The sequence below is a fragment of the Strongylocentrotus purpuratus genome, unplaced genomic scaffold, assembly GCF_000002235.5.
Source record: "Strongylocentrotus purpuratus isolate Spur 01 unplaced genomic scaffold, Spur_5.0 spur5_contig_866, whole genome shotgun sequence".
NCBI classification, from domain to species: Eukaryota; Metazoa; Echinodermata; class Echinoidea; order Camarodonta; family Strongylocentrotidae; genus Strongylocentrotus; species Strongylocentrotus purpuratus.
In genome coordinates this window covers 1,029,775-1,056,346 of record NW_022145575.1, presented here as the reverse complement: position 1 = coordinate 1,056,346, position 26,572 = coordinate 1,029,775, and the positions used below count along the sequence as shown (strand labels likewise).

The following is a 26,572-nucleotide window of genomic DNA, read 5'->3' as shown; positions in this document are numbered from 1 at the left end:
CTATGCTTTCACATCCACATAATTTTTTGCCGATATTATCAGAGTATCAAAACATTACATGATTTGAGAGGAACGAAGAATCATTTTTTTTCTCAAAGTTTTTGAAAATATTTAAGATGTTGAAAGGAATGACAAGGCTTAAATTAAGCGGATGAAAAAGGTCGAAACGGTTTAAAGGTTGAGAAAAAGATAAAAAGATTGAAGGTTGGAAATTGTTGAAGAATTTTGAAGAAATTGAAGAAGGGTTGGCCTTTTCGGCCATTACAGACCTTACACAGTTGTAATGTTGTAGAGGTTGAAAAGGTTATCAAAGTTAAACATATTTAAAAGGGCGAATGGGAAATAAATTATAGGTCTTACTATTGGGAAATTAAGTATAGGTATAGGTGAAGCAAATGCAATCTATAGATAAAGATTCTCGATCGAGTCTTTTTAAAAAAAAATATCAGGTATAGATTAAATTAAATTCTGTTTCAAATCAATACATTCTGAAACCTGCTTATGGTACAAATACTGTTAAATGAAAACAGTCGAGTTAAAAACATTGAAATTTAAGGATTTTGGTATGATGATCCACAATGTCTTTCTTATAGCCATTTCGTTGATAGACATTAAACTTGCAAAGGCTGATCCAGAGGGGGTCAATGCGGTCCAGACCGCTCCGTTTTCCTTGTCAGAGATTTGTAAGCTTAATTTTTGCTACACATCATGATAGAAAATATGTGATGATTTTTGTTTTTGCTTGTCAGATATAGGTATTAAGAGTAAAAAGGGCAGTAAAGACATTCTGATGATTTTGATGCCTCTAAGGGTACGTTTATGCTCAATTTTGAAGGCAGAATGAGCGATTTGAAACGCTCATCGTAAACGCTCATCGTAATCGCAGTTCCACGGTGTACTGTAAATGCTCTTTTCTCTGGCTCCTCCAGGCATGATTCTGGCTGAGAGCCAGGATCATGCCTGGAGGAGCCAGAGTAAGTGCAGTGCAAAGTCTGCACTGCGCATGCTATGTTGACCCCATTTAAACGCGTTTACAAATGATTGTGCGGTTATGCTTCCCCAGAATCACCGATTCAAAACGCACCTTTTCGTGAGTTTACGATCGGCGATTATGATCGCCGTTTTTCTGCGATTCTCCAAAATGAGAAAGGACGCAACCGTGTTTTGAACTAAACGCGTAACAAATGCCTCATTCTGGCCAGAAAAAGTTGACCATAAACGTACCCTAACTCTTGTCAGAATTCTGACCTCCGCCATCCCACTTTAGCCAAATCCTAGTCCAGCCTGTGTACCGTTTCCGTGTCGCGCGCCTAATCAGCTGATCAAATAACACACCCTCAACGTGGAATGTAGACCTAGCCATTCCCCTCATAATGTACCACCTGACCTCTAGATGTCAGTGAATGTACCCCGATAATGGACGGAAATTTGGGGGATCGCGCGATCAGTGGAGGGACCGCACTGTGTGTGGGATCGATGCGTGTGATAGAAGAATCAAAACAAAGAACGGACTGAAACTGGACTACCCCAATCCTTGTTCCTTCCCCGATTACCTGAGAGTTTAGCACAATCGTTAGGACCACTAGGAAGAAGAAAATTGCCGAGACCCTTGATGAAGGCATCGCAGCAAAAGCACGCGGAAAGACCTCGAAAATAAGACCAGGACCTAAAGTAATCAAACAAAATCAAAATTAATGATAAAAAAGAAAACGAAATAACTGATTTATATCAAAGGACGTACATATAAATATACAGAATGATAATTATTTAAGCAGGAGGGGGTAATCATTTTGACAATTTTCCTTACCACCAAGATGTATCATTGGTAGATTAATGTGGTACTCAGTAGCCCACAACGTATTAATTTCAAACGTTATACGAAACAGGGGGAGGGGACGGAAAGTCCTCAAGCTCCTCATAATCATCGGTTTTCGCAAGCAAGAATAAAATATACAGTTTTAAATGAAGTTAGTAATACCCCTTGTTAATTAATAACTTGTAAATTTAAGAGGGAAAGGTGGACTAGTTGCAAAAGGGCCTTTGTTAAATATTATTAGATGTAAGCTTTAATATGGCACATTTTCAAGAAACTTAGATTGGGACGAATGCATTTTCACATACCAGAAAAGTTACTTATTGGAAGAGGAGTTCGCCAGGGTTGCCTATTATCGGCATTACTTTTTAACATAGTAGTGGAAATATTAGCATGCAAAATAAGACAAAATAAAAAGGGATTAATATATTCAGTGTTGATTTAGGTATTGATAGTTTAAAAATTTCCCAATATGCAGATGACACAACATTATTTGTGGAATCTGTTAATGATATACAATATATTATGAATGAAATCAACGACTTTGGAGACTATGCAGGTCCGAAAATAAACTGGAATAAGACAGAAGTTATGAAACTGAATACTGTAGATAATTTTGTTCATGATAATGCCATTATATATACTGATCAACCTGTAAAATATCTAGGAGTATATGTAGGCGAAAATAAAAAATTGTTACAAGATTTAAACTGGAATGTAAAAATAGATAAAATTCGAAATGTATTAAATATGTGGAAAATGAGAGATCTTACTTTTTATGGCAGAATAATTGTTTTGAAAATGTTAGCGGCGTCACAAATTGTATATACCGCAACTGTTGTACCAGTACCAACACATGTTTCACAGATATTGAACAGACTATTATTTCGTTTCTTATGGAACGCCAAAAAAGATAAAATTAAACGTAATGTAATTATAAATGATATTGAAAATGGTGGATTGAATATGATTGATATTGCTAGTAAAATATTTTCACTTCGTTTGGCATGGATATCTCGTTTTTTTAATGATAATGGCTCTCATTGGAAAAATATGTTTAAATACTGGTCCGACAAAATAGGGGGTTTGCCACTATGTTTACATTTCAATTGTAACATAAAGGATATGAATTTACTATGCTCTAAACATAATTTGCCAGAATTCTATGTAGATCTTTTTTGTACTTGGTCAGAACTAAAATTCATTGATATGTTTAAAGTAAGAAATATTCCAAATGAAATTATTTGGAAAAATAGTAACATTACCTTTCAGAAAAAAATACTGTTTTATCGAGAATGGCAAGATTAAATATACAAAATTAAAGAAAGCATTTCCACAGTGTTGGTTGGATAGATTAAGTTATGAATTTGAACAAGAATGTGATATTTCGAATATGATAGAAATAGAAACAGGGGATAAAGTGAATGTTTTTGTTATGAAAGTTAAAGATTACTATCGTTTGTTATTACGTAATAAGTCAAAAGAACCAAATATCATTTACTTTTGGAATTTCTTTTTAGATTTGGATAATGAATTTGTTTGGAAGGATGTATTTTTATTTAAATTAAAGCAAATTCGTAATAATAAAGTTAAACAATTTAATTTCAAGATGATTTATAGGTTTATTGCCTCAAAAGAAAACTTATATAAATGGCAAATTGTTAATAATAATTTATGCAACTCTTGTGGACAAGTTGACTCAACTTTTCATTTTATGTTATATTGCAAGGATGTGACTATGATTTGGAAAATAATATGTAATTTGTTATTTAATCTATTCCAAATAGAAATACAAATAGACCAGAAGATAATAGTTGTAGGAAAGGATATTGGAAACAAGAAATATTCACTTCTGAATATTATTTTAAATTATGCGCAATATGCAATTTATAAATGTTACGTCAAGAAGATTGTTAATGGTTCTGTTTACTACCCACATACTTTGTTTTTTGGATTCAAGTCGTTGCTAAGATTATTTTTAAGATATGAATGTGTTAGCAAAGAAAATAATACTAAGCTGGAAGAATTGTTGAATGTACTTTAATCTTTAACCTATGTTATGTTTCACTCAATTATTGAGCTATTAATGCACAAATGTATTATATTATGGAAATAAAAACCTCGCTTGAGGATAAGAGAATTTTTTTCTTTTCACATACCTACAAAAGTTGCAAACATAAGGGTATAAATAATTGAGTTGTTAACTGAATATACGAAAATATACCGGTAGCAGATTAATACAACCTCTCTTTCCATCAGTAGGGGAGTGATGCTAGGATTATGGTTAGGGTTAGAGGGTTGGAGGGGTGAAGCCCTCACCCCTCCTCACCACCAGTAGGCCAGTGGTGTTAGGGTTAGGGTTACGGTTAGTGGGTGGGAGGGGTAAAGCCCTCACCCCTCCTCACCACCAGTAAGCCGGTGGTGTTAGGGTAATAGTTAAAGTTAGAGGGTGGGAAGTGAAGCCCTCACCCCTCCTCACCACCAGTAGGCGAGTGATGCTAGGGCTATGTTTAAGGTTAGAAGGTGGGAGGGGTGAAGCCCTCACCCCTCCTCACCACCAGTAGGTCAGTGGTGTTAGGGTTAGGGTAAAGGTTAGACGGTGGGAGGGGTGAAGCCCTCACCCTTCCCCACCACCAGTAGGCGAGTGATGTTAGGGTTAGGGTTAATGTTAGACGGTGGGAGGAGTGTAGCCCTCAACCCCTTTCCCACTAGTAGGTAAGTGGTGATAGGCTTAGGGTTAAGGTTAGTGGGTGGGAGGGGTAAAGCCCTCACCCCTCCTCACCACCAGTAAGCCGGTGGTGTTAGGGTAATAGTTAAAGTTAGAGGGTGGGAAGTGAAGCCCTCACCCCTCCTCACCACCAGTAGGCGAGTGATGCTAGGGCTATGTTTAAGGTTAGAAGGTGGGAGGGGTGAAGCCCTCACCCCTCCTCACCACCAGTAGGTCAGTGGTGTTAGGGTTAGGGTAAAGGTTAGACGGTGGGAGGGGTGAAGCCCTCACCCTTCCCCACCACCAGTAGGCGAGTGATGTTAGGGTTAGGGTTAATGTTAGACGGTGGGAGGAGTGTAGCCCTCAACCCCTTTCCCACTAGTAGGTAAGTGGTGATAGGCTTAGGGTTAAGGTTAGGGATGGGAGGGGTAAAGCCCTCGTCCTTCTACCCACCAGTAGGTCAGTGGTGCTAGTCTTAGGGTTAATGTTGGAGGGAGGGATGGGTATAACCCTCAACACCACTTCCTCACTAGGGACAGCGGTGGTAGGATTAGGGTAGTAATGCTTACACTAATCTTACCTGCATTAACGGCTCCATTTACTGGGATTCCCTCAGTGGTCGCTACGAAGCCAACGAATGAAGAGACGATGAGAACACCGTAGATACTTGTAATCACATTTAAGTAGGCTACGATCATGCTGTCCCTAAAGACAACCAATAATGATTAAAAAAAATAGCCTTGAAGATAAAAATCAGTAATGATCATACAGGTAAATTGTGAAAGAAACAATCTAGAAGCAACTGAGAAAGGCTGATTATGGAGTACAAGAGAATTGATGTTTATAATAAACAAAGCTTGTAATGACATCAGTAGCAGATCTAGGGTTAGGCTTAGGGGGGGGGATGGGTGATTCCCCATTTCTTCAAGGCCCCCTCACCCCTGAACAAAAATCGAAAGGCACGTATAGAAATGAAAGCAAGAACTCTCATGTTCCATAAAATCCCCTCCCCAATGCTCCCCTTTTATTTTCCTACAACCGCTTCAGCTAATATTAATAAAAAGACTCATTTTGCGAAATATCACACAGAAATCAGTTATGGGACTGCATATAAATGTTTGGTCCACACTTTTCATCCTTTTCTTGTGTTCATCATATTAGACGGCGTTTTAATAGCGATCCTTTTCAGGAGACATTTTCACTATGATATTCTTTCAAACTGACCGTATACAAAGAATTTTAAGCTCATAAATATTGTTCAACTTTCCGAAAACCCAACCTTCTATTTAAAAAATATTTTTCTTAAAGACATAGACCGTTAGTGGTAAAATTGCGGTTCAAGTGTTTTGGGTGCAAAATAACCATTCAATATTGTTTAAATATTGCCTTCAGAGGTTCTAGATGGCAGAACTTCAAACTAAATTCGCAAAAACAGAAATATATGCCCAAAATATGTTCAATGTTGGATATATATCTATATATCTATCTAGGCCGGATCGATATGATAATTTACCAAATGTATCAATTAGTAGGCGGTTTCCCGGCAAAATTTGTATCATCATGTATTAGTCAAATCATATTCTTTCAGATGATAAGTAATCAGAGCTTCCATTTCTTTTTTTGAGAGGGGGGCGTTTCCAAAACTGGTCTATACCTTTAAGACATACCGGGTAGAAATCGAGACAAATTAAAATCATCAAAATGAATGAACGTAGGTCTACCATATCTGAATTAAAAATACACTATGTTTTCTTCCTGCAGCTATGATCTTATTGCAGTATATATTACTTTCCTTGAGCGGATAATAAAGGTCATTCATCCGTGTTCTTTTCCATTATTTCCTCTTCTCTCTCTGTCTCTTTCTATCTCTATAAGATTATATCGTGTAGCAAAACAAAAGATAAAGGAAATCAGTAGAAAAAGTTTAACAAAATGAATGAATCAATAAAATGGATCGGGCTTAATGAGCACAAGGTCCGCGGTTCGAGACCTGCCGCGGCACCAATGTCCTTTGGCAAGGCATTGATCTACATTTCCCACACTCAACCCAGGTGATGTAAATGGGTACCTGGCAGGAATTAATTCCTTGAAATGCTTGAGCGCCGTAATGGCAGCACAGCTAAAGCCGGGGTAATAAACTCCAAGTTTGGAAGCGCTTAGTGATTGTAATAAGCGCTATATAAAAAGTTGAAAATTATCATTATTATTATCCGAAATAACAGATCATCGATCGCCGGTGGTTCCGGCGGGTCATACTTTTAATATTGCTACATGTATTACAGCTGTAAATAATAACTAACTTCCGGTTATTTTGAGAGACTGTCGGCCATTTTAGACGCCATTTTGGATCTCCCGATTTTCTGGTAGGTATAACCTAATGAGTAATGTTAGTGTTATAAATGGATTCTTCGAACCCTAAACCTAGGTATTGACACCAAAATTAAATCTTTAAGATGATTATATCTTGATTTACAGCTATTTGAGGCTTGGGTGGCCGTCTTGGACGCCATTTTGAAAACCACCACTTTCCGGGGGTTTAATTTCTTAGATTGTTCATATGTTGTTTCTGATGTCAAACACCACCGGAAACCGTTGGAAATCCTTTTCTTGCCGCAACGGTTGGGGGTCTAACCATAATTATATTGACCCGACTAATTTGTGATTGATGATCTGTTCATCGGCGGCCATCTTGGACGCCATTTTTAAAGTAACCACTTTTCCGGTGTCCGATTTTCTTAGATTGTTTATAGCATGTTGTTCCTGAGGCCACTACCGGAAACCGTTGAAAGACGTTTGTTCGCTACTTTGTTTGGAGGTTGGGGTATCATTTTATCCCTATTAATTGACCTGAATTTACACTTGCATGAACTTAAACCAAAATTTAACTGTCTTTTTCAAATACCTAGTGCGAAAACAGTGGAATATATGAAATAAAGGTAATATTTGAAAATTTCAGACGGTGAAGTTCTGCAAACCCTGAAAACAATAATTTCATGAAGAATATGATTCATCCAATGCGGTTGAAGTAATTATTTTATTTATTAATCATTTTGTTGGTCTACTTACTGCTCCACGAAACTAATGGTTTTCGTATTGAGTTCCGGTGCTAGCAATTAAATCAAACTCTTGAAATCTTATAGCTGATCGAGCGATTCTGAGTTTGCCAATAGTGCCCGCTCCTTTTCTTTTCTTGCCACGAGAAGAGAATATTACAAGCAAGTGTTTTTGTACCAACCTATAGAAGTTGTAGTGGAATTTGTTGAAGCTGCCAAGGGCTGTGAAAGCACCCAGTCCAATCGAGAAGGAATAGAAAACTTCTGTTCCAGCGGCTATCCACACCTTTACAAACCATTTGATGAAGAAAAATAAAGTCAAATGCCTGTCGATTGCTATGTATTTCATGTGCTTTTATTGTAAACTGAATGCAGTTCACCTATTGGGCCGGTATTTCCAGTTAAACCATTCAACAACAACAACAAGGAAGTGGATGGAGACCAAAACAAACACTCGAAAGAAAAACAACAACAAATAAAACAAAACAAAACAATGAACCGTAGACCGCCATCATAGTAAAGCGTCGCTTATGATGGCAGTCTCCTGGACTTTTGTCCACAGATAGTTAGGATAATACTTTAAATTCATAATAATATAGTATAGAAGAAGTTCGTTTATATATGTATATATTGTATTAATCACAATTCGAAATGAAGTTATATTATTAGCGTATTTTTATTATACCTAACGTTTACATTTTCTTTGTTATTCAGTGTATTTTGAAAAAATGCAGATATCAATTCAAATCATGATTTAAAAAGGGAGATTATTTTGCCTATTAAATTCAGACACGGTTAAGGTAGCGCTGCATAGTTTTACTCGTTCTGAGCTTTACAAATATTGGAATGACTAGTTTGAAGACAAAGAGAAATATTGATTATATTAAAATAAACAAATCCTAAAGGCCCGAATTCACAAAGATGGTTTGTCGACAAACCTAGGTTTATGTGCGTCATATGACGCGTTCCGATGCATTTCAGACCAAGGTTCAGACAAACTTTGGTCCGAAACGCGTCGGAACGAGTCATGTGACGCACATAAACCTAGGTTTATCTACAAACCTCCTTTGTGAATTCGGGCCACAAAGTTAATGGTTAATGTTGTTGCTTTTATACACATTAACCTTTTCTGTCGAGGTAGATTCATAAATGCTTAAGACCACCTAGAACTAGAACAAGTCGACTGCACTAAATTTCTGGGACTTTATATTTTATAGTGATTTATCTTGGAAATCCCACATTACTAATTTGAGCAAGGTCCTCTCAAGAAATACTGGTATACTTAATAGACTTAAACACTTTTTTCCCAGTAAAATTTTATAATCAGTTTATTCTGCTATAATGACTCCATACCTCACCTATGGAATTCTCGCCTGGGGTAACGCTAGTGGAAATCTAATAAATATGCTTTTTCGCATTCAAAAACGCGCTATTAGAAATATTAATCATGTAGGAGACCTTTTTCACACCAACAACCTGTTCCATGAAAACAGAATCCTAAAATTATCAGACTTATTCTATTGCAATGTTGGTATATTCATGTACAATTTATCTACTAATAACCGACCTGTAATATTTGTACAAATGTTCCGGAGAAATAGATCCCTACATGATTATCCCACATGTCAGAGCAACGCATACCACCTTCCACGTACCCTAACTGCTTTTGCCCAAAAAACGATTATGTTTACAGGACCCAGTTACTGGAATGCCCTCCCGTTAGAGTTAATTGAAAGTCAGTCCTTATATACTTTTAAACGTAAACTGAAGGAACTGCTTTTCAAAGCATATCTTGATGTCAATGTATGTATGACCTTTGTGTGCAAGCACGTTGTGTCTGGTTGTCGTGCTTTCGGGAATACGTATTTAAAAAAAACAACAACAACAATAAAACATCGTTACTTCTATATCCGAGAGTGCGACGGCTGACACAGTTTTCTTGCTCGCTTGCTCGTTATTCTATTTATGTATGTAATATCCAAATGTATTCATTTTACTATTATCTGTAATGTTCGTTTATCAGCTGAGCACCCATTGTATGATAATTTAAGTACGTGTACTTTTATCTACACTTAAATAAAGGAAGGGATAATATAAACAGCACTACCGCAAGTTTATTATTATTTCCTTTTTATTTTTTTATTAATTTAGACTAGTCACTATTACATGCATATCCGTCCTCCATTTATTAACACAAATACTTTTACTGGGGCCTACAACCTTAATACAAGCTTGCTTCCATGTAGTTCCTATCATATTTCTCTTAGTTAAATCACTAATTCATATTGACCACTTATCTTTGTTATTATTATGTATCATTCAAATAAAACAATTTTGTACTTCATTTGAAATATATGTATGTTTATGAGAAATATGAAAATAAATGAAATGAAATAAATGAAATGAAATATAAACGAGTTAATGGTATTTATATATGTTCAAGGAGTTTCAAGTACATGATCTCTCGCATTTATCCTTATATATACGTGTTCTTGTCAGAATAAACAAATGATTAAAAAAGAATATATTTAATGTGTATATATATGAATATATATATTATGTAATATAATATATAAAATACAAGAAATAATAATGCTCCGTAGACGAAGATATTGTTCTATAAATTGTCGCCCTTAGGGCTTTGTCAAGTAATGATTTTATTTTATGAGAATGGGATGCGCTTATATCGATGCATAACAATACAATTTTCAAAGTCAAATAAATCAGTCAAATTCAAATGATTACATAACATGGGAATACAGGTCCTCTAATCAGAGAGAAAACACGATAGGAAATACCTTCGCGAAATCAACAGATGCAAGATATTATACAAGCTTTGAAGACCGTTTACCTGTGTTCTTCCAAGTAGATATATGTTGGGGTAGAGAAAAAACCGCAAACCATCATACGCTCCTGGTAAAGTGACCCCACGTATAAAAAATGCGGCTAGTACAAGGTGTATATAGGGAACGGTGAAATAAGCTATCTGCAAAATTAAGAGAAGTAAGAATAATAATTATACCACATCTAGTTTGGTTTCAACAATTTTACACTCAATATGGTCATAAAATGGGAATTTCTATACAAACTTTATTTTTAATTTTTCATCATCATCCTCATCACCATCACCGTTTTTAATAATATTTTAACACCCATCCCCAGGACTATCACGTTATCAAGCAAGCGCTTACTGTGATAACCCTTCTTTTGCAGGCTTCTTCATGAATAATTCTTGGTAGTGTCATCAGTAACATGTTGTTTTAATGTCAACTTTTTTATTATTACACTTTGTACACGTTCAAACAAATGTCGTATCGCTGTCGTATTGTAATGTCGTATTGATTTGTCTGTTGCACAAGACAATACATTTAATTCAATTCACTTTTAAAAAAGGCAAGTTGAAGGAAAAAAAACATGATTAATTTCTGATCGAAATCACACGATAAAAGAATGATCATTGGTATTAAAAATAAGAAAATAGAACAAAAAGAAGTAATATACAAATTATTTCTCGGATTTACTGGTCGAATTATGAATTGAGTGCACCTTTTAAAATGAATGTACTGTTTTTAATCCAACCAAGCTATTTACACTAGTTTAACTACAATAAGCCTTGCTTAAATGTTTATGCTCACAGCCAACAATAAAAAGTAAATTAAGCAAATGGGTACGTAGTGTGACCAATGCAGCTAAAAAGCCGAGTTATTTTAGCAGTAGAACAGGGTGTCTAGCTCATAGTGTGACAGACATATTCGTTGTACAAGGACCCACTATATTATTCCTCTTTTCTTCATTAAAATTATTATCATTATCATCGTCACTATTATCATCATCATTATTATCATCATTATTATTACTATTTCTATTATTATCATTATTATTGTAAGTATCATTATTATTATTATTGTAATTATTACGAGCACAATCATCATCATCGTCATCATCATTACAATTACAAGGAATGAACTGTAAACAAATCATTGCAATTTCGTATTTTGGGGGTCATTTTTTCGTCATAAAATTATTACAGACAAATAAACAAACAATAAACAAAAATATAAAATTACCTTGCCGCTCAATTTGACTCCCATCCAGAGGCCAAAGTAGATGAGCTTCCATGCGAGGAAGAGGTTTAGGGCAAGATACCAAACAATACGTCCTACGTCATGTATTCCGTCTGTCTGTTGTAGCACATTGAATCTAGCAAAGGAAAATGACAACTGATAAAACTAGAGCCCATTTTTCAGTTCACTTCATCTTTATTTCATTTTGACTATCGAGTTTTCCTAACATTCACTAATTTCTTGACACTCCTTTTTCTACTAAGAAATACGAATTTTTTCTCAAAGTACACTTTAATTCAAAGAATACAGAAAATAATACAGAGTTATCCTGACGGAAGCGTTAACAACTACAACATCAGTTTGTGGTATCACTGAGGCTGCAAGGTGACATCAGTTCAGTTCATTTCGGTTTGTTAATATCAACATACACAATGTACAATGCAGTAGTCCGGGGACCAATGATGCAATGTTTACATAAAATATGCATACAAACAGAAATGATTATAATTTTGAGGTATGGAATCCTCAGTAGATAAAGGAGTGTCAAGAAATTTGTGAATGTTAGGAACACTCGATATTCAAGATGAAATAAAGATGAAGTGGAGCCCCCCCCCCCCCTCCCCATCATGTTCTATTTTCCCAGATTTTTCTGCCATATCCTGCAGTAGACTTAACCAGTAATACACCCGGATGTGGCTTTAGACAAAGATGTTGACTTTACTCATTTTCAGACAGTAGCGGTTCTAGAGAGGGGCTGGAGGGGACCCTTCTTCCCTCCAAGCCCCCTCAAAGTATTGATTATAAATGAATTTAAGCGAGGCACATGTAGAAAATGAATGCAAGGGCTCCAGGCTCCTCCCTACCCGTCATTCTTTTAGAAACTCGCCTGATGGGGAGGGGGGGGGGGGAATGACTGCGCCCCTCAAATAGCTTTAAAAAACAACATAATTTCAACCGGAGCCCCTTTGTATATTCTATTCGCAAGAGGGTGTATGCATGGGCGTCGCTAAAGGGGGGGGGGGAGGGCTGTGGGGTACGACACACCCACCTGTCAGGAAATTGTGGGTAAAATTGCGCTGACGTCGGGAAAATTGAGAAAATGGGGAGGGAAAGAAAAGAAAAAAGAAAAGGAAAAGAAAGGAAAGAAAGAAAGAGAAAGTAAGAGAAAAGTAAGAAAGAAAAGAAAGAAAGAGAAAAAAGTTAAAGAGGAAAGAGAGGAAAGAAAGTAAAAAAAAGAAAAGAATGAAAAGGAGTAAGAAAAATAGAGAAAAAAGAGAAAAGGAAACAAAAGAAACGAGGGATGAAAGAGAGGAGAGAGAGAGAGAAAGAGAGAGGGGGGGGGGAAGAGCCTGAGAGAGAAGGGGTGGGAGTAAGAGAGAGAGAGAGAGGAGAGTTGTTAGGTGGAGTCGTCTCGTCAAGGGAGCAAGAAAGATACGCATATATGTTGCTGTGTCGGATCAGCTGTGTCGATTCTGGCTCGATTCATGCTCGATCCTCGTGTACGTTATCAATTAAAGTTTAATGGTCTAAGGCATGGCTACACAAAGGATTTTTTTTCTGTTTGAGATCGGGGCAAAATGCAATGAATTATTGATAATTTAGTGCATTTTCTTTGTTTTTTTTGTATTTGTGGGGGCGGCCCTGTAACCTAGCCTCCGTTGCGTACAGTCACGATTCAGTGGCTAAGCACTGGCCTTGTTACTGTGAGGCCCCATGATCAAAACCGTGTCGATGTGCTGTAGTGCCCTTTTGCGAGGCATTAATCCTCGCTACTTTCAGTTATGACTTAAGGACGTAGGTCCCCTAGTTGATTAGCATAGTAGCACACACATGCTTTAGCAGTCAAGCAAAACAAACACTCACAAATTATTATTCAATACAATCTGAGAATATATGCTATTATCTAGATCTATTAAGAATAAATCATTGTCAAAATCGTTCCATAAATTGGGTTAAAAATAATTATTCCACCTTTATGACCAACAGTGTATTTGTCGGGCTACTTTTGTCGGTAATTGGTAGCCTGTCGGTAATTGGTAGCCTCTACACCCCCACTGAAAAAGTTCTAGCGACGCCCCTGTGTGTATCCGGAATGGAAATCCGGTGTGTAGGTGGCGTGTACCGTCTGTTCCGATCTAGGCATATTTTGAGTTTGATATCGGATATCACATAATCCAGACTTTATTCACATACATTCAGCGATGATATACCTGTATATCTACAATTTGGCATACATCTTGGTTAAATGGTTCTGACCCCGTTTTAAGTCAACGGATTGTAGATCACAAGGTAGAGAGTTCAAATCCCGGGCCAACGCTAATGTTGTTTTCAAAAGCCGTTAATCTACAATTGCCACTCCCAACCCAGGTGTAAATGGGTACCCAATGGAAATCAGATTTCGATGTTAGGGCTTCCACTCCAGGAGAGGTAAATACATTTTTTTTTTAAATGGTCGCTATTTACTTTTACGGGTCGGCTCTATAAACCGGGGTATTAATCAAATATCAAAGTGCCATGATACATGTGCATTATTATTATTATTATCATTATTACTATTATTAATATTATCATGATATCGCTATTATTACTGTAGTCATTCAATGAAAGGTGAATTTTAGTCATACGAATAGAGTATGAAAAACGTTACTGGAAGGAATAGCCTGGTTTAGTAACATATTCAAAGTTAAGAAAGTTTTTATTCAGGGGACCTAGTCATGAGTTATCCCATTCACCTGTTATTAATGAAAGAACTACAATACTTGGAATCCAGTATGCATACATTACTTGTTGAAATGTCTGAGAAGCGCCGAACAAGCGTTCGGTTTATCAAGAATAACCTTGTCTGAAAAGTATGTATACAATTTGAATATGTTAGTAAACCGGTCTAAGTGGGAAACGTTGATGATATAGTAGTATTGATACTGTGAGTTTTAGAATCATCATCATCATCATTATCATGAAACTTACTTCCAGAACTCCTGGGCCGGGTTGGTGGTTGCAGGGGAATTATAAGCACATCGGTCAGGGTTATCTGAAGACCCTGCTACATCCCAACTGTTCCACGATGGAGCTCGCGGTGCTTCCGTTGGATACGTATCCCACTTGTTGCCGATGATATAGGTTCCGTTAACGCACACCCATTTAGACTAGAGTCAATGAATTCAACGTGATACAGTATAGCAACAACAACTGTTAATACCATATTTATTATTATTTTTATTATCATTATTATCATCATTATCGCGATTGCAACTACCTTCGAAAATCAGCCTTAAGGCCCTTTTACACTTTCACGGATCGCATCACGGATCATCCCGGATCGTCGCTCCGGGATCATCCGTGTTATCTCCGGCATTACCGTGTATACACCGGGGAGGCATCCGGCGTGATCCTTGGCGTACCGGCATATCCGGGGAAGAAATTAAGCTTGCTTAACTTTTCATCCCGGAGTTCACGGATGAAACAATCCGTCCTCTTCCCTGTAGGCACCGTGTACCTCCGTGTAGCCGCCGAATACACCCGGGACAGTCCGTGTAGACACCGGGAGGTCCGTATTAACACCGGTTTCATCCGGGTTTGGAATTCCGTATATCAAATGAGCGCCTACAAGCTCAAGTCACCCGTCAACATTCCGGAGATATCCCAATAGACAACGTACACCTCCGTGTAAGGACCGTAAAAGTACCCAGTAGCCTCCGTGCTCTTCCTTGAAATCCGTGTTAGCTCCGTATGCGTTTCCGGCATGGTCCGCGTTGCGACCTTGTCTGTCCGTGGAGACACCGTACTTGCCCGTGTATACACCCAGTTCGGAACGTATCCACACCGGCATCGAGAAGAAATCGTGGTGTCGCACGCCGGAACACCCCGGATTAAGATCCGGGATGATCCGTGAAAGTGTAAAAGGGCCTTATTTCAATGGCCTTAATTTATACATCGCCTTTTGAGATGTGCGAACATTAAAAAGACGTGTGACGTAATTTGAACAGGATTTTTGTGGGATATACAATAAATTGATATTTCGAAATTAGTTGCGATCGTGTTTATCATTACTTGTATCATTAACTCAACTCAACCTTCCCATTTAGAGCTATACACGATCACAAAGACTTTCGAGAACCCAACCGAAGCCCTTGGCCTCACTAGCCTAGTCCATTACCTACTGAAATGTACGATAAATGTATGATAAGAAAATCTGAATAGAATTTATATGTGATATACATGTACCATAGGGTATTGGAATAGACAATTTTCGTTATGGAATCAAATTTAATGCAAAAATCTTTTCTAAGTACCTCGTTACAATGTATTAGGCGCGTTATAAATGTGATCTATTATTATTAATATTACACATTGTTTCATTCACCCGCTTAACTACGAATAATTGTATTTCAATAGTATTTCAATAGTGAAATGCGAATTACACTTATGACTTGTCCTACCTAACAACACATTGGCCCGAATTCACAAAGGAGGTTTGTCGACAAACCTTGGTTTTCGTGCGTCATATGACGCGTTTTTACAAACCAGGTTTGTGAAAAACGCGTCAAAACGCGTCATAATTATGACGTACATAAACCTCGGTTTGTCGACAAACCTCCTTTGTGAATTCGGGCCATTATGTTAGCAAGTTGCATTCTGTCTATTTAAATACAATTCGTAGCCTGTGAAAAGAATAATTTGTAAGGAGGCTCTTAAGAAAGATTTCTGCATTAAATTTGATTACATTTTTGTTCGTTCCCTAGATACAGATATACCAGATACTTGTCGTTGTCGTGTAAGTCTGCCATATTTGGTTTACCAGGGGGGGGGGGGGGGGGGGTGACTTGTGTGCCCGACTCCCCCCCCCCCCCCCGATCCACACTGAGGAAGCTTTAAATAATGGGATGGAGAGGGATAGGGGGAGGGGAGGGATGTACAGAGTATAGACTTACGGAGCTATTAAGGCATGAAGCTGTGTTCCATTCATGATCACATCTCGCCCAGGGGAGCTCACCGCCAAGGCACGAACTGTAGAGGTAGTACAGGGTCCAAGCCAGGATGACGTTATGGTAGATGGTACGCCACCAAGCAACGACAGTGGTGGCGATACCAATACCTACGATGATCAAATTAAAGGCGTGTTCAGGAGTGGGTGTGGTAAACCGCCACAAAAAGAGCCGCCCGGGTTTTTGTACATGTAAAATAAATGGCAACTGCGCGCAGCAAAGGACTTCTGCGTATTCACTGAGCTCCGTGTATTGTACACGTAACGTCATCACTAAAAAAAAATAAAGCCGTGATTATGCCGCGTCATTTCTGTACGAGCCTTGGAGTATTACAAAAAAAAAAAAAAAAAAGCGTTCAACATATATTTTATAAAAACTTACCCGGCTCCAGCTAGGCTACCGATTTTGCTGTATGCTCACAGAATTTATGAAACACTTCCTACCGGCCAGGTATCCATGTAATAATACAAGGTTCAAGGTTTCAAGTTTTTTAAATATTTTGTCCACATAATATAATCAAATGAATATGCAATATATACAAGCGTTCAATAACACAATATTAAACAAATGATACGACAAATAATTAAACAATTATTCAAATGAATCATTTAAGATTGGCAAGATGGTGAAAACATAGTGGAGGGTCTATTTAAGAAAGCATGGCTTGTATTTTATAGACCCCTTGAGAATAAAAAAGTTACAAGTTCTCTGTAATAAAATATATATTTAAAAATACCTTGGTTGATTCGAATGTGGGAAATGTCTAACTGATGACTTGCCAACAGACAGTGGTACAGGTACGGGGCTCGAACCCACGGCCTTCGCATCTTAACCCTAATAAGGCCGGGGGGGGCATTATGGCCCCCCCTCCACGATTTTTCCGATTGCTCGAGAACGCATATAAATAGCGCCCCACCGCTCGCTGACTTTTTTCTTTCGAGTCTTGCGCATCTTTAAAAAAAAATTATGAAAATCGGACCTACAATTACAAGGTCAGGTGACCTTTTGTCTTCGCGTGTCAGCCCGAAAAGCGCTCGTTTTTGTGATTTATGTACAAAACATATGGAAATGTCATTTTTCCTAAAATAGATTAAACATTGGTTATTGAGTCTTGTTTAAAGTTTAGGTGGTTGTTTTGAGATTCAAAATAGTTGAATTATAGTAAGAAATGAAATAAAACAACAAAAACAATAAAATACATAAGTTAACAAAACAATGAAATACATAAGAAATTGTAAAAACAAGAAATAACATAAGGAATAAGCTGGCTCTTTCAACTTTTTTTGTCGTATTTTTATTTCAAATGGTCTGATAAATATATGTAGTGAAAAAAATGCTTAAATATGAATAATATATGATTTATGGGTAAAAATGTGATTTTATGACTTTATTTGCATAAATTACCATAAATATGTAAATATGTGACTTTTTCTAAAAATTGAAATTATCATATTATTCTATACACTTCACTTGACATGCGTGCAAATTTTCGCGGGGATCAGCCGCTTCGCGGCCGAGATCCTAAGGGGGGGGGGGCATAACGGCCCCCGGCCCTACTAAGAACTCAAATAGCCCGGCCTTATTAGGGTTAAGTCAAGCGTGTAAAAGAGTGAAAGAGGCAAGTAATGCTCATGCGCTAAACACTGAAAAAATAATGTCTGGAAGCTTTAGACCGCTCTTTGCTCACATATTCAAATCGATTTTTGTTTTCTTTCCTAGGGACCTAGTGACGAGTGTTTTCATCAATCCGTTTTCAATGAATGAACTACAATACGCGGAATCCAGTCTGCGTACATCATTTGTTGCTATGTCGAGCAACCCTCGTACAAACATTAGTGTTTTCAAGAACAACCTTTGTTTATAGAGTATCCCAATAATGTGAATATGTTGGTAAACTGATCTATCGCAAAAGGTTGATTTTGTAGTCCATACAAAATAATGAATAATCCGAGGTAAGGAATAATAATAATATTAATACTTATAAAGCACATTATAAAACAAAAGTTTCTCTACGCGCTGTACAAAGCATCAATTACGAGAAATGTCATCATTCAAAAGGAATAAAGAAAGAGAAATATACAAATCTGATAACTACTAAAATGACTAACTCGTAATGGTTAGGAGCCAGAGCAAAATAACACTGAGTTCCTATAGGAAATATATTTATTCAGATGGTCATATCTCAGCCAATACCTAACATATACAATTGGTTTTAGACATTTGGAAATTATTTTTGATGCCCTTTCGGAAAATGACGAAAAAAATTGAGAAATTCTAAAAAAAGATTTTTGATGACGTCACGCTTCACCACCCTATTTCTTAGGGGATAGGCCTAATTGGTTTCTTCGTAAAAGAGATTAGTCTGGATACAATCTGGTGTTAAATTATGGAAAATCTTATTGAGCATTATTTACATGTGCTTTTATTCTTTCTTATGAATGGAGGGGTGGCCCCTTACCACCCTTTCATGCTAAGTCGCTATAACTTTCCTCGTTTGCCGAATATGACAAGAATTCGATCGCCTCCTTGCCCCTCCCACCCCCTTGATCCCTAAGATGGGAGTCGAAGCTGAGTGAATGCTAGTTTATTATGTCTTTCCATGTTCGGAAATACCGGGGATGGTTGACACTTTCCCTCCGATTTGGACAGGGGGAGATTACTATCAAAATTCTATCACGATTTTGTTCTTTATTTACGCACCCCCACCCCTCCATAAACAAACATAAAGACTATTCTAAACCAACCGTGATTTAAGAGCAAAAATTCACCATCAAACATGTGATTACGTTTTCTTTTGTCTTTTTGCCTGTTAGAGGGTTATCGAAAATGAACGCATCCCAAAATATTTTGTTATATATTTATTTTCTTGTCAGTACTAATGCATCCCAAGATATAAACTCTCATCTACGCCCACGTCTACGCATTTAAAGTTTCGTAACCACAGTTGCGTCGACACGGTGCCTTACAACGGGTAAAATAACTTTGAAGATTAAAACTACAGACTTTTGTGTGAACGCATGTATTTTGACGTATCTGGGAATCACGTTTTAGCCATTTCGTCTTTTCGTGGTCTCCAATTAATAAATTCTTGTTTTAAACAATGTATATATGTTTTGTATGTCTTTTCAGAAATATTAATTAATTAGTTATGTTTACCTTGAAAAAGTGGGCATATCTTCCATGCTCTGATGGGACCCGAGGAGGTGTATTGACCGAGTGCCGTCTCCAGGAACATGAGAGGAATCGCAAGAAACATGGAACATAGTAAATATGGGATGAGGAAGATAACTGTGGAGAGAGAGAGAACATAATCAAAAGTGTTACCAAACCATACTGCTTCTACTTATACTGCTATACTACTACTACTACTACTACTACTACTACTACTACTACTACTACTACTATTACTACCACCACTATTATTACTATTTCTAACAATAATAGTGAATACAATGGTAATGATAATTATATCAATGATGAAGAAAAGATAAACTCAGAGTAGCCTCATCAGTATTATAATACAGTTATTAACTGGCAGGGGGTGTAATATCACATTTTTTGGACTGTTGAAGGGAGTTATATTTCCCAAGTGGTTATATTTTCCCAAAGCGCGCAGCGCTGAGGGAAAATATGGTCACGAGGGGAAAAAAATTCGAAAAAAACAAAATCGGAAAAAAAAGTCAAAAAATAATTCCAAGGGGAAAAAAAAAATTCAGGAAAAAAGAGACCCTCGGTAATGGGGTAATGTGTGTCTTTGGTGACATACAATCCTCAAGAGGGCGACATGTATTGATTAAAAATATATTCATTTCACCGGCCATTAAAATATAACCAACCAGGAAAATATAACAATTTGGATCCTCGCAATTCATATCACATCTCGGTATCTGTCTAAGCTATCTAATATCACAAATTGTCTAATGCCCATTTTATCTATCTTCCACATGGTCTAATAATCGTTTAATCATAAAGAATAATCATTATCAAATGATTATTAGACCTTATTCAGTTAATAAATTCCTTGAAAAACTATCGTTTAGGCTGACGCGAATTTACCGTGATTAAATAAATAAATGTAATGACAACAATAAATGAAATCAATCCACCCTCTTGAAGGGGCACTGATGCACTCCAGTCATACCGCAGCGCCCGCGTTAATGAGCTATTTTTTGCAAATTTTGTAGATTCACGTACGGCCGTACGAACCCAAGTCGCGAGATTTTGTGCGAGATGTCACGTGATTTGGAAAGAGCCAACAGAACCCCTCCCTCTGGAAAAAATATTCAGGTATCATGGAAAAATGATGTGGTTACTGAATTTACGATTCTTGCTCTTTCTTTTGGTATATTATTTGTAATATTTCCGAACTTGGAAGTTAATGCAAATTGAGCCAAAATATTCGGCTAATTTTGTTCTTTTTGCAATCACATTTTGACATAGCGTTGTGTTTTTGCTAGCTTCTGACTGGTAACGAAGTTATTTTTTGTCGAAACATTTTTCCTGAATAGAAGAATAGTTTATCTCAAAATCCTCTGACAAAAACGAGCGGGATGGATAAGAATATAGGTTGGCGGTTTTCGAGCGACGACTATCGTTGACCTCAAAGTGACCTCATGCGATCCTCATCCTCTCCCACATTCCCCCGCAAAAACATCGGCTGTCCGATGCGTTGATTTCTAGTACGCCTACGTCTGGTGTTTCGGTACACTCGTTGTATTCCGCTAGCTCCTGACTTGAAATAATATATTTTAGGTATTACTGGAAAGCAAAAGAGTTGAGGTGGTCTTCCCCCTCCCCCCCCCCCCAAGAAAAAAACGCCGGCTAAAAAAAAGGGGGGGGGGGAGAGCAGGCGCGGATCTACGGGGGGGGGCGACAGGCCCGGGCCCCCTGGCTTTTTTTTTTTTTTTTTAATTAAAAAAAAAAAAAGTTTTCGGGATCAAATACAAAAAATAAATGATGCATACTCCCCCCCCCCCCACTAAGCGAGATATTGGTAGGCTCGATTTTCACATTTTCGAGGTCAAATACGAGAAAAAAAATTATGATCACTGCCTAGTACTATACTATACAACATGTGTGAAATATGAAAATAAACTGAAACTGAACTGAACTGAACTGAACTCAACGGTGCTCGACGGATATTTTATGTACAGCGGGCCGGGTTCTTTACGTGTTTACTGTATATTCGTTGAGGAGAGTGTAGGAATTGCTAGCCAGTATGTATATACAACCCCGCTCTCATATTCTCATACCAGAAATAAACAAGAAATAAGTCACACTAATGTGGCAAATAATGACGAACATATTTTCCGCAAGCAATTAAGGAAATCTTATGATGAAATACTGATTGCTTGGTGATTGGTCAATATATTTATCACATGCATGATGCTCAATTCTAAAAGAAAACAAATATCTTGTATAGACCTAACAATAAAGCAAATATTATTTTTGAAATTTCAGACAAGGGTTATAAAGGTCGAGAACGAATCATCTTCTTTCTCTATAGTTTAATGAAACGTCAAAGCTTCCGCGATTCGCAAGAGAGGTGTGGGGGCGGGTGGGAGGGACTCCCCTACCTCGCACGCACCCTCCTTCGGAACGCGCTTTTGTAAGTGCTTCGCCCCCTTAAATAAAATCCTAGCTACGCGGTTGCATACCACTGAGGTCTGACTGACCCAACCCCCACATAGAGCAACAATCCTGATGTACGTGCTAGTTCAACACAGCAAGGAAATATAATCTAAATAAAATGTCATCTACTTACACCCGCCATTGGCGTAGCAGAGGTAAGGGAAGCGCCATAAATTCTGAAAGCAGGCTACGAAGCCGATGTTCGTCCCAATAGATTCAAATCGCCAACTCCACCGTTCCCGATCCATCGCTGCCTGGTCCGACATATTCTATAGTTCAGTATGATAGGTCTAGCTGGTATACAGGTCTGTCCTATAGTCAAGATGTATTTCGAGCTATGATGAAAGCCGAATATATGTCATAGTGTCTTGTCATGTATATCCACTTCTGCGCTCAGTAACCAGGCTGAAGTACGTGCCAAAACTGATTTTGTTCTGGGGGGGGGGGGGGGTTAAACACATGTACGGTAGCTGTGACTCAGCATGACGTTTCAGTGTCGTCTTTCAGTGTGTCAACTTTAAAGGGCCACTCTGACCAAAACGGGCTAAAAAATGAAAAAATACATGTAGAATAATTTTTGACGGAGATTCCGAACATGACAATGATATTTTTTTTTAGAAATCATCAATAATACTGGTATCTAGCTTTAACAATTACGAATCGGAACGCTCAGAAGTTCCGGAGCTGTATTTCGCAATGACTTTGACGTCACTGCAGGAGCCTCTCCGACGAAAAGGAGGGTGATTTAAGCATTCAAATGTCTTTAAAAAGGCAAACTGTGATATTAATTTGAAGAAAAAAACACTTATCCGAAAAATAACATGCTCTTGATGATTCCAGTTCGTCTCTGGCAATTTCCCCCAACCTCCCCCAAATAAATAAAATGCTTGCACTTTTCCGTCAATCATTACAGATAATCCTGAATCCGCCCCTGTCACAGTTAATTGAATATGAACAAAAAGCCGAGATGGTAAGTTTTCATCCATTGCATGTTCAATCATAATTGTAATTATCTCCTTAAATCTGCTCATCCGATCCGATATGTTAAGCCATGAGTATTAGAGGTATATATCAACTAAGATGAGATTTAAACGTGTGTATATCGTAAATCGTCATTTGTGTGGCAAAGCTAGAAAGCATGTTCACGGGGAACGTACCCCCCGGACATGTTGAAGAAAATAAAATAAAAGAGGGCAAAAGAGACAATAGGCTTTCATTGCAAGAAACATGTTCATCCATCAATGCAAAGGTACATGCTAACGGGGTACCTATCCCCCCACCCACCGCATGCAGAAAAAACAGACTTCCATTAGGAAATGTTCATGAGTTGGGCTCGTCCCCTGAGAGGAATTTTGAAAATTTCATATAAAGCCAGTGTAGTGAAGCTATTTTTAAAATGGCTAATTATCTTGGTTTCTCAGTACATTTTGTATAATAAAAAAACACAATATATATTGCTATATCGTTTTATGCATATACGGATTTTCAAGTCAATTCCTGAACACACTGAAATGCATTATGAGCATGTGCATACATGACTATAATCAAACGTATCAGCTTTCATCGCATTTGTCTCTCTTTATCACCCATGTTACACATTCATTTTTCATCGTTCTTTTTGAAGACACCATAGCCCTAATTCTATTGTTCTCCGCGCTAACTTCGCCCGAATCTTTACTAGTCGCGAATCGTTTCTCTTATTGGTCGCTAGAAGTAGCCCAATCTCGATTAAAGCTAATTGTCTTGTATAAACATGAGTTTAATGAATATTCACTACAAGCATGCGCGCGCGTCTCAGACTTGGGTTGAAACATGATCGAAGCCACATTTTTTGCCTTAAATGCAGTGCCCCTGAAAAAGAACAGACATTTACACTGGACAGAGTAACTGACTATCTTCTCACTATCTTTCTTATCCTCCTTCTTAATAACGATTACAACAAAATAAGATAAAAAATAAACTTCTGAAGGCCTGAGACACTATGGCCCGAATTCACAAAGGAGGTTTGTCGACGAACCTTGGTTTTCGTACGTCATATGACGCGTTTTTACGCGTTTTTTTTTACCTTGTTTGTAAAGTACAAAAGGAGGTTTTGCGAAACAAAAGGAGGTTTTGTCGACAAACCTTGGTTTGTCGACAAACCTCCTTTGTGAATTCGGGACTCTGAGTTTCACAATACGAAATGGGAAAAGTGGTTATGCGGCCCATGCATAAAATATTAAGAGGGAAAGAAAAGAAGGAAATAATAATAATGATAATAATAATAATAATAATAATAATAATAATCATAATACTAATAATAATGGTAAGAAGAATATTAAGAAGAAGAAGATGAAGTTGAAAGTAGGAGAAGAAGGAAAAGTAGAACTAGAAGAAGAAGAAGAGTAAGAACTCAACAATGGCGGATCCAGGGAGGGGGGGGGGCAACTGACCAAGTAGAGTAAAGCATATTATGTATTCTTGTTAACGCTGTTGATATGACATTTAAGAATTCATTTATTTTTGAAAAACATTCTCTCATCCAGCAAACATTTCGATTATTAGAGAGGAGCTACAAAAAAAAGAAGAACTTTATAAAGGTAGGCCTTTTGTCCTCTATTTGTGTGTGTGCAGGAATCAGCGTATGAAGTCGGTGGCTGCAGGTTTCGGTAAATTATAAACTCTATCCAATCTCTCACCCCCCCTCTCTCTCTCTCTCTCTCTCTCTATCTCTTGCTTTCACTCTCTCGCTCCCACTCTCTAGCATTTTGCTTTACTAAAGATTCCCGACAAGATGCCCTCACTCTGAAAAAAAAAAATTTGCTAGAAATTTGCCTTGCCAATTCGGTGTAAAAATGTCAGAGGTAAAAATGTCAGAAATCAAAATATCAGTGGTAAAAATGTCAGAGGTAAAGATATCAAAGGTAAACAAATTCGAACTGGCATAATTTATTCTCAGTCACATATCGTTTGTCTTAAAATGAGAGAAACCAGGCGACAATTCTAAGCCTTGCTTGAGCCCGTTTAGGATCGAGTTTGGATTGGTTTTCTCCGAATAAAGGATATGTAGTGTCAACTAGGACACACGAGTGGGACTGACAAGGATAGTCTTTAATTTAAAAATGTGAAACAAGTGCTGTGCTACTCTTTCCAGTTCACTCCTTTTTAGTAGCAACATAAAAGGTGAAATTCAAAGAAGATCACAAATATGTCAACTAATGTATCACTAAAACTGGTAAGCAAACAGATGACCATCGGACAAGTTTAAGGTCAACTACATATCGGGTGATTTATAAAAATACAAATACAACCACCTCCATAGCAGATGGGATATACGAGAGATTCGCCGGAAAAATAACGATGTCACTATACTTCACTATAATTATGGACCAACACTGCCCAAGCAGACGACATCCCATAGAGAATGAACATATTAAATTGCAAAGCTATTATTTGTCAAATTATAATGAGTTTAGTGTATATAAATGTAATGGCATGTCAAACCATTCAAAAGGGGATATGACCCGATTCTGATTTATAACTAAAATCTTTTATACACGGGATAGGGGTTAATTAACAATCAAAGAAAGCAGACTTTCAAATTGAAAACCCCCTTAAATGATATTAAGAACGGCATTTGTTCCCTCTTGATACGCCGAACATACCCCGGTGTGTCCAGCTGAATATACAATGGCGTCTTATTTTGTTTACAAGCGACAAATTCCTTTATTTTTGTATCGCTGCATTTGTCATCAAAATAAAACCATGCGCGGGGTTTAGAGTGAGGCAATAGATTATACATTTAGCCTGACGGTAGTGAAGTAAGAGAAAGAACTCAAGAAAAGATGAAAACACAGGCACTGAAAATGTGTAAGATGTCATGGGACATCGTCTGTTTGTGCAAGTCATGTCCATACTGTGATCTCACACATCTCAGCAGCGTTCGGAGAGCTCTTCCGGTGCTATGCTATGAGGCTGTATTTAAGCATTTTGTAATTTATAATAATCCTTACTTCGAATGTTTCCAAGCATTGAATTTTGATAACCTTGTCGAATCAAAGTTTCAACTTTGCAATAATGAAAATAAATTTAGTTTTTAAAATCAATGAATATCAACTTTAAGGACGGCATTTGTTCCTTCTTAAAACGCCGAACATACACCGGTGTGTGCAGCTGAATATACAATGGCGTCTTATTTTGTTTATGGCCCGGTCCCACTGGCTGATGGACGCAAAACGTATATGCATATAAAAGCACACAGCGGACGAGCAAAATTTCAGGGATGGCTCCATCCGTTTCCATCCGCTCTAGAAATGGACAAAATTTGCGCAAACAGAACG

The 26,572-nt window shown here is 37.5% G+C and overlaps 1 protein-coding gene across 1 annotated transcript in view; it reads right to left on the bottom strand.

Annotated features, from left to right (window-relative positions):
• The window catches only part of LOC115919833 (sodium- and chloride-dependent GABA transporter 1-like), a 30,210-nt gene extending 7,589 nt beyond the window's left edge, over positions 1-22,621 (bottom strand). The window contains exons 1-9 of the mRNA XM_030974247.1: positions 22,387-22,621; positions 19,779-19,910; positions 16,569-16,732; positions 14,605-14,783; positions 11,641-11,773; positions 10,425-10,559; positions 7,756-7,859; positions 5,101-5,225; positions 1,554-1,666 (exon numbers count right to left, since the gene is read on the bottom strand). Of these exons, the coding sequence (XP_030830107.1) occupies positions 1,554-1,666; positions 5,101-5,225; positions 7,756-7,859; positions 10,425-10,559; positions 11,641-11,773; positions 14,605-14,783; positions 16,569-16,732; positions 19,779-19,910; positions 22,387-22,519 (1,218 nt within the window). The 5' untranslated portion in view covers positions 22,520-22,621. The remainder of the gene's footprint in view (positions 1-1,553; positions 1,667-5,100; positions 5,226-7,755; positions 7,860-10,424; positions 10,560-11,640; positions 11,774-14,604; positions 14,784-16,568; positions 16,733-19,778; positions 19,911-22,386) is intronic.
• Between the last annotated feature and the right edge of the window lie 3,951 nt (positions 22,622-26,572).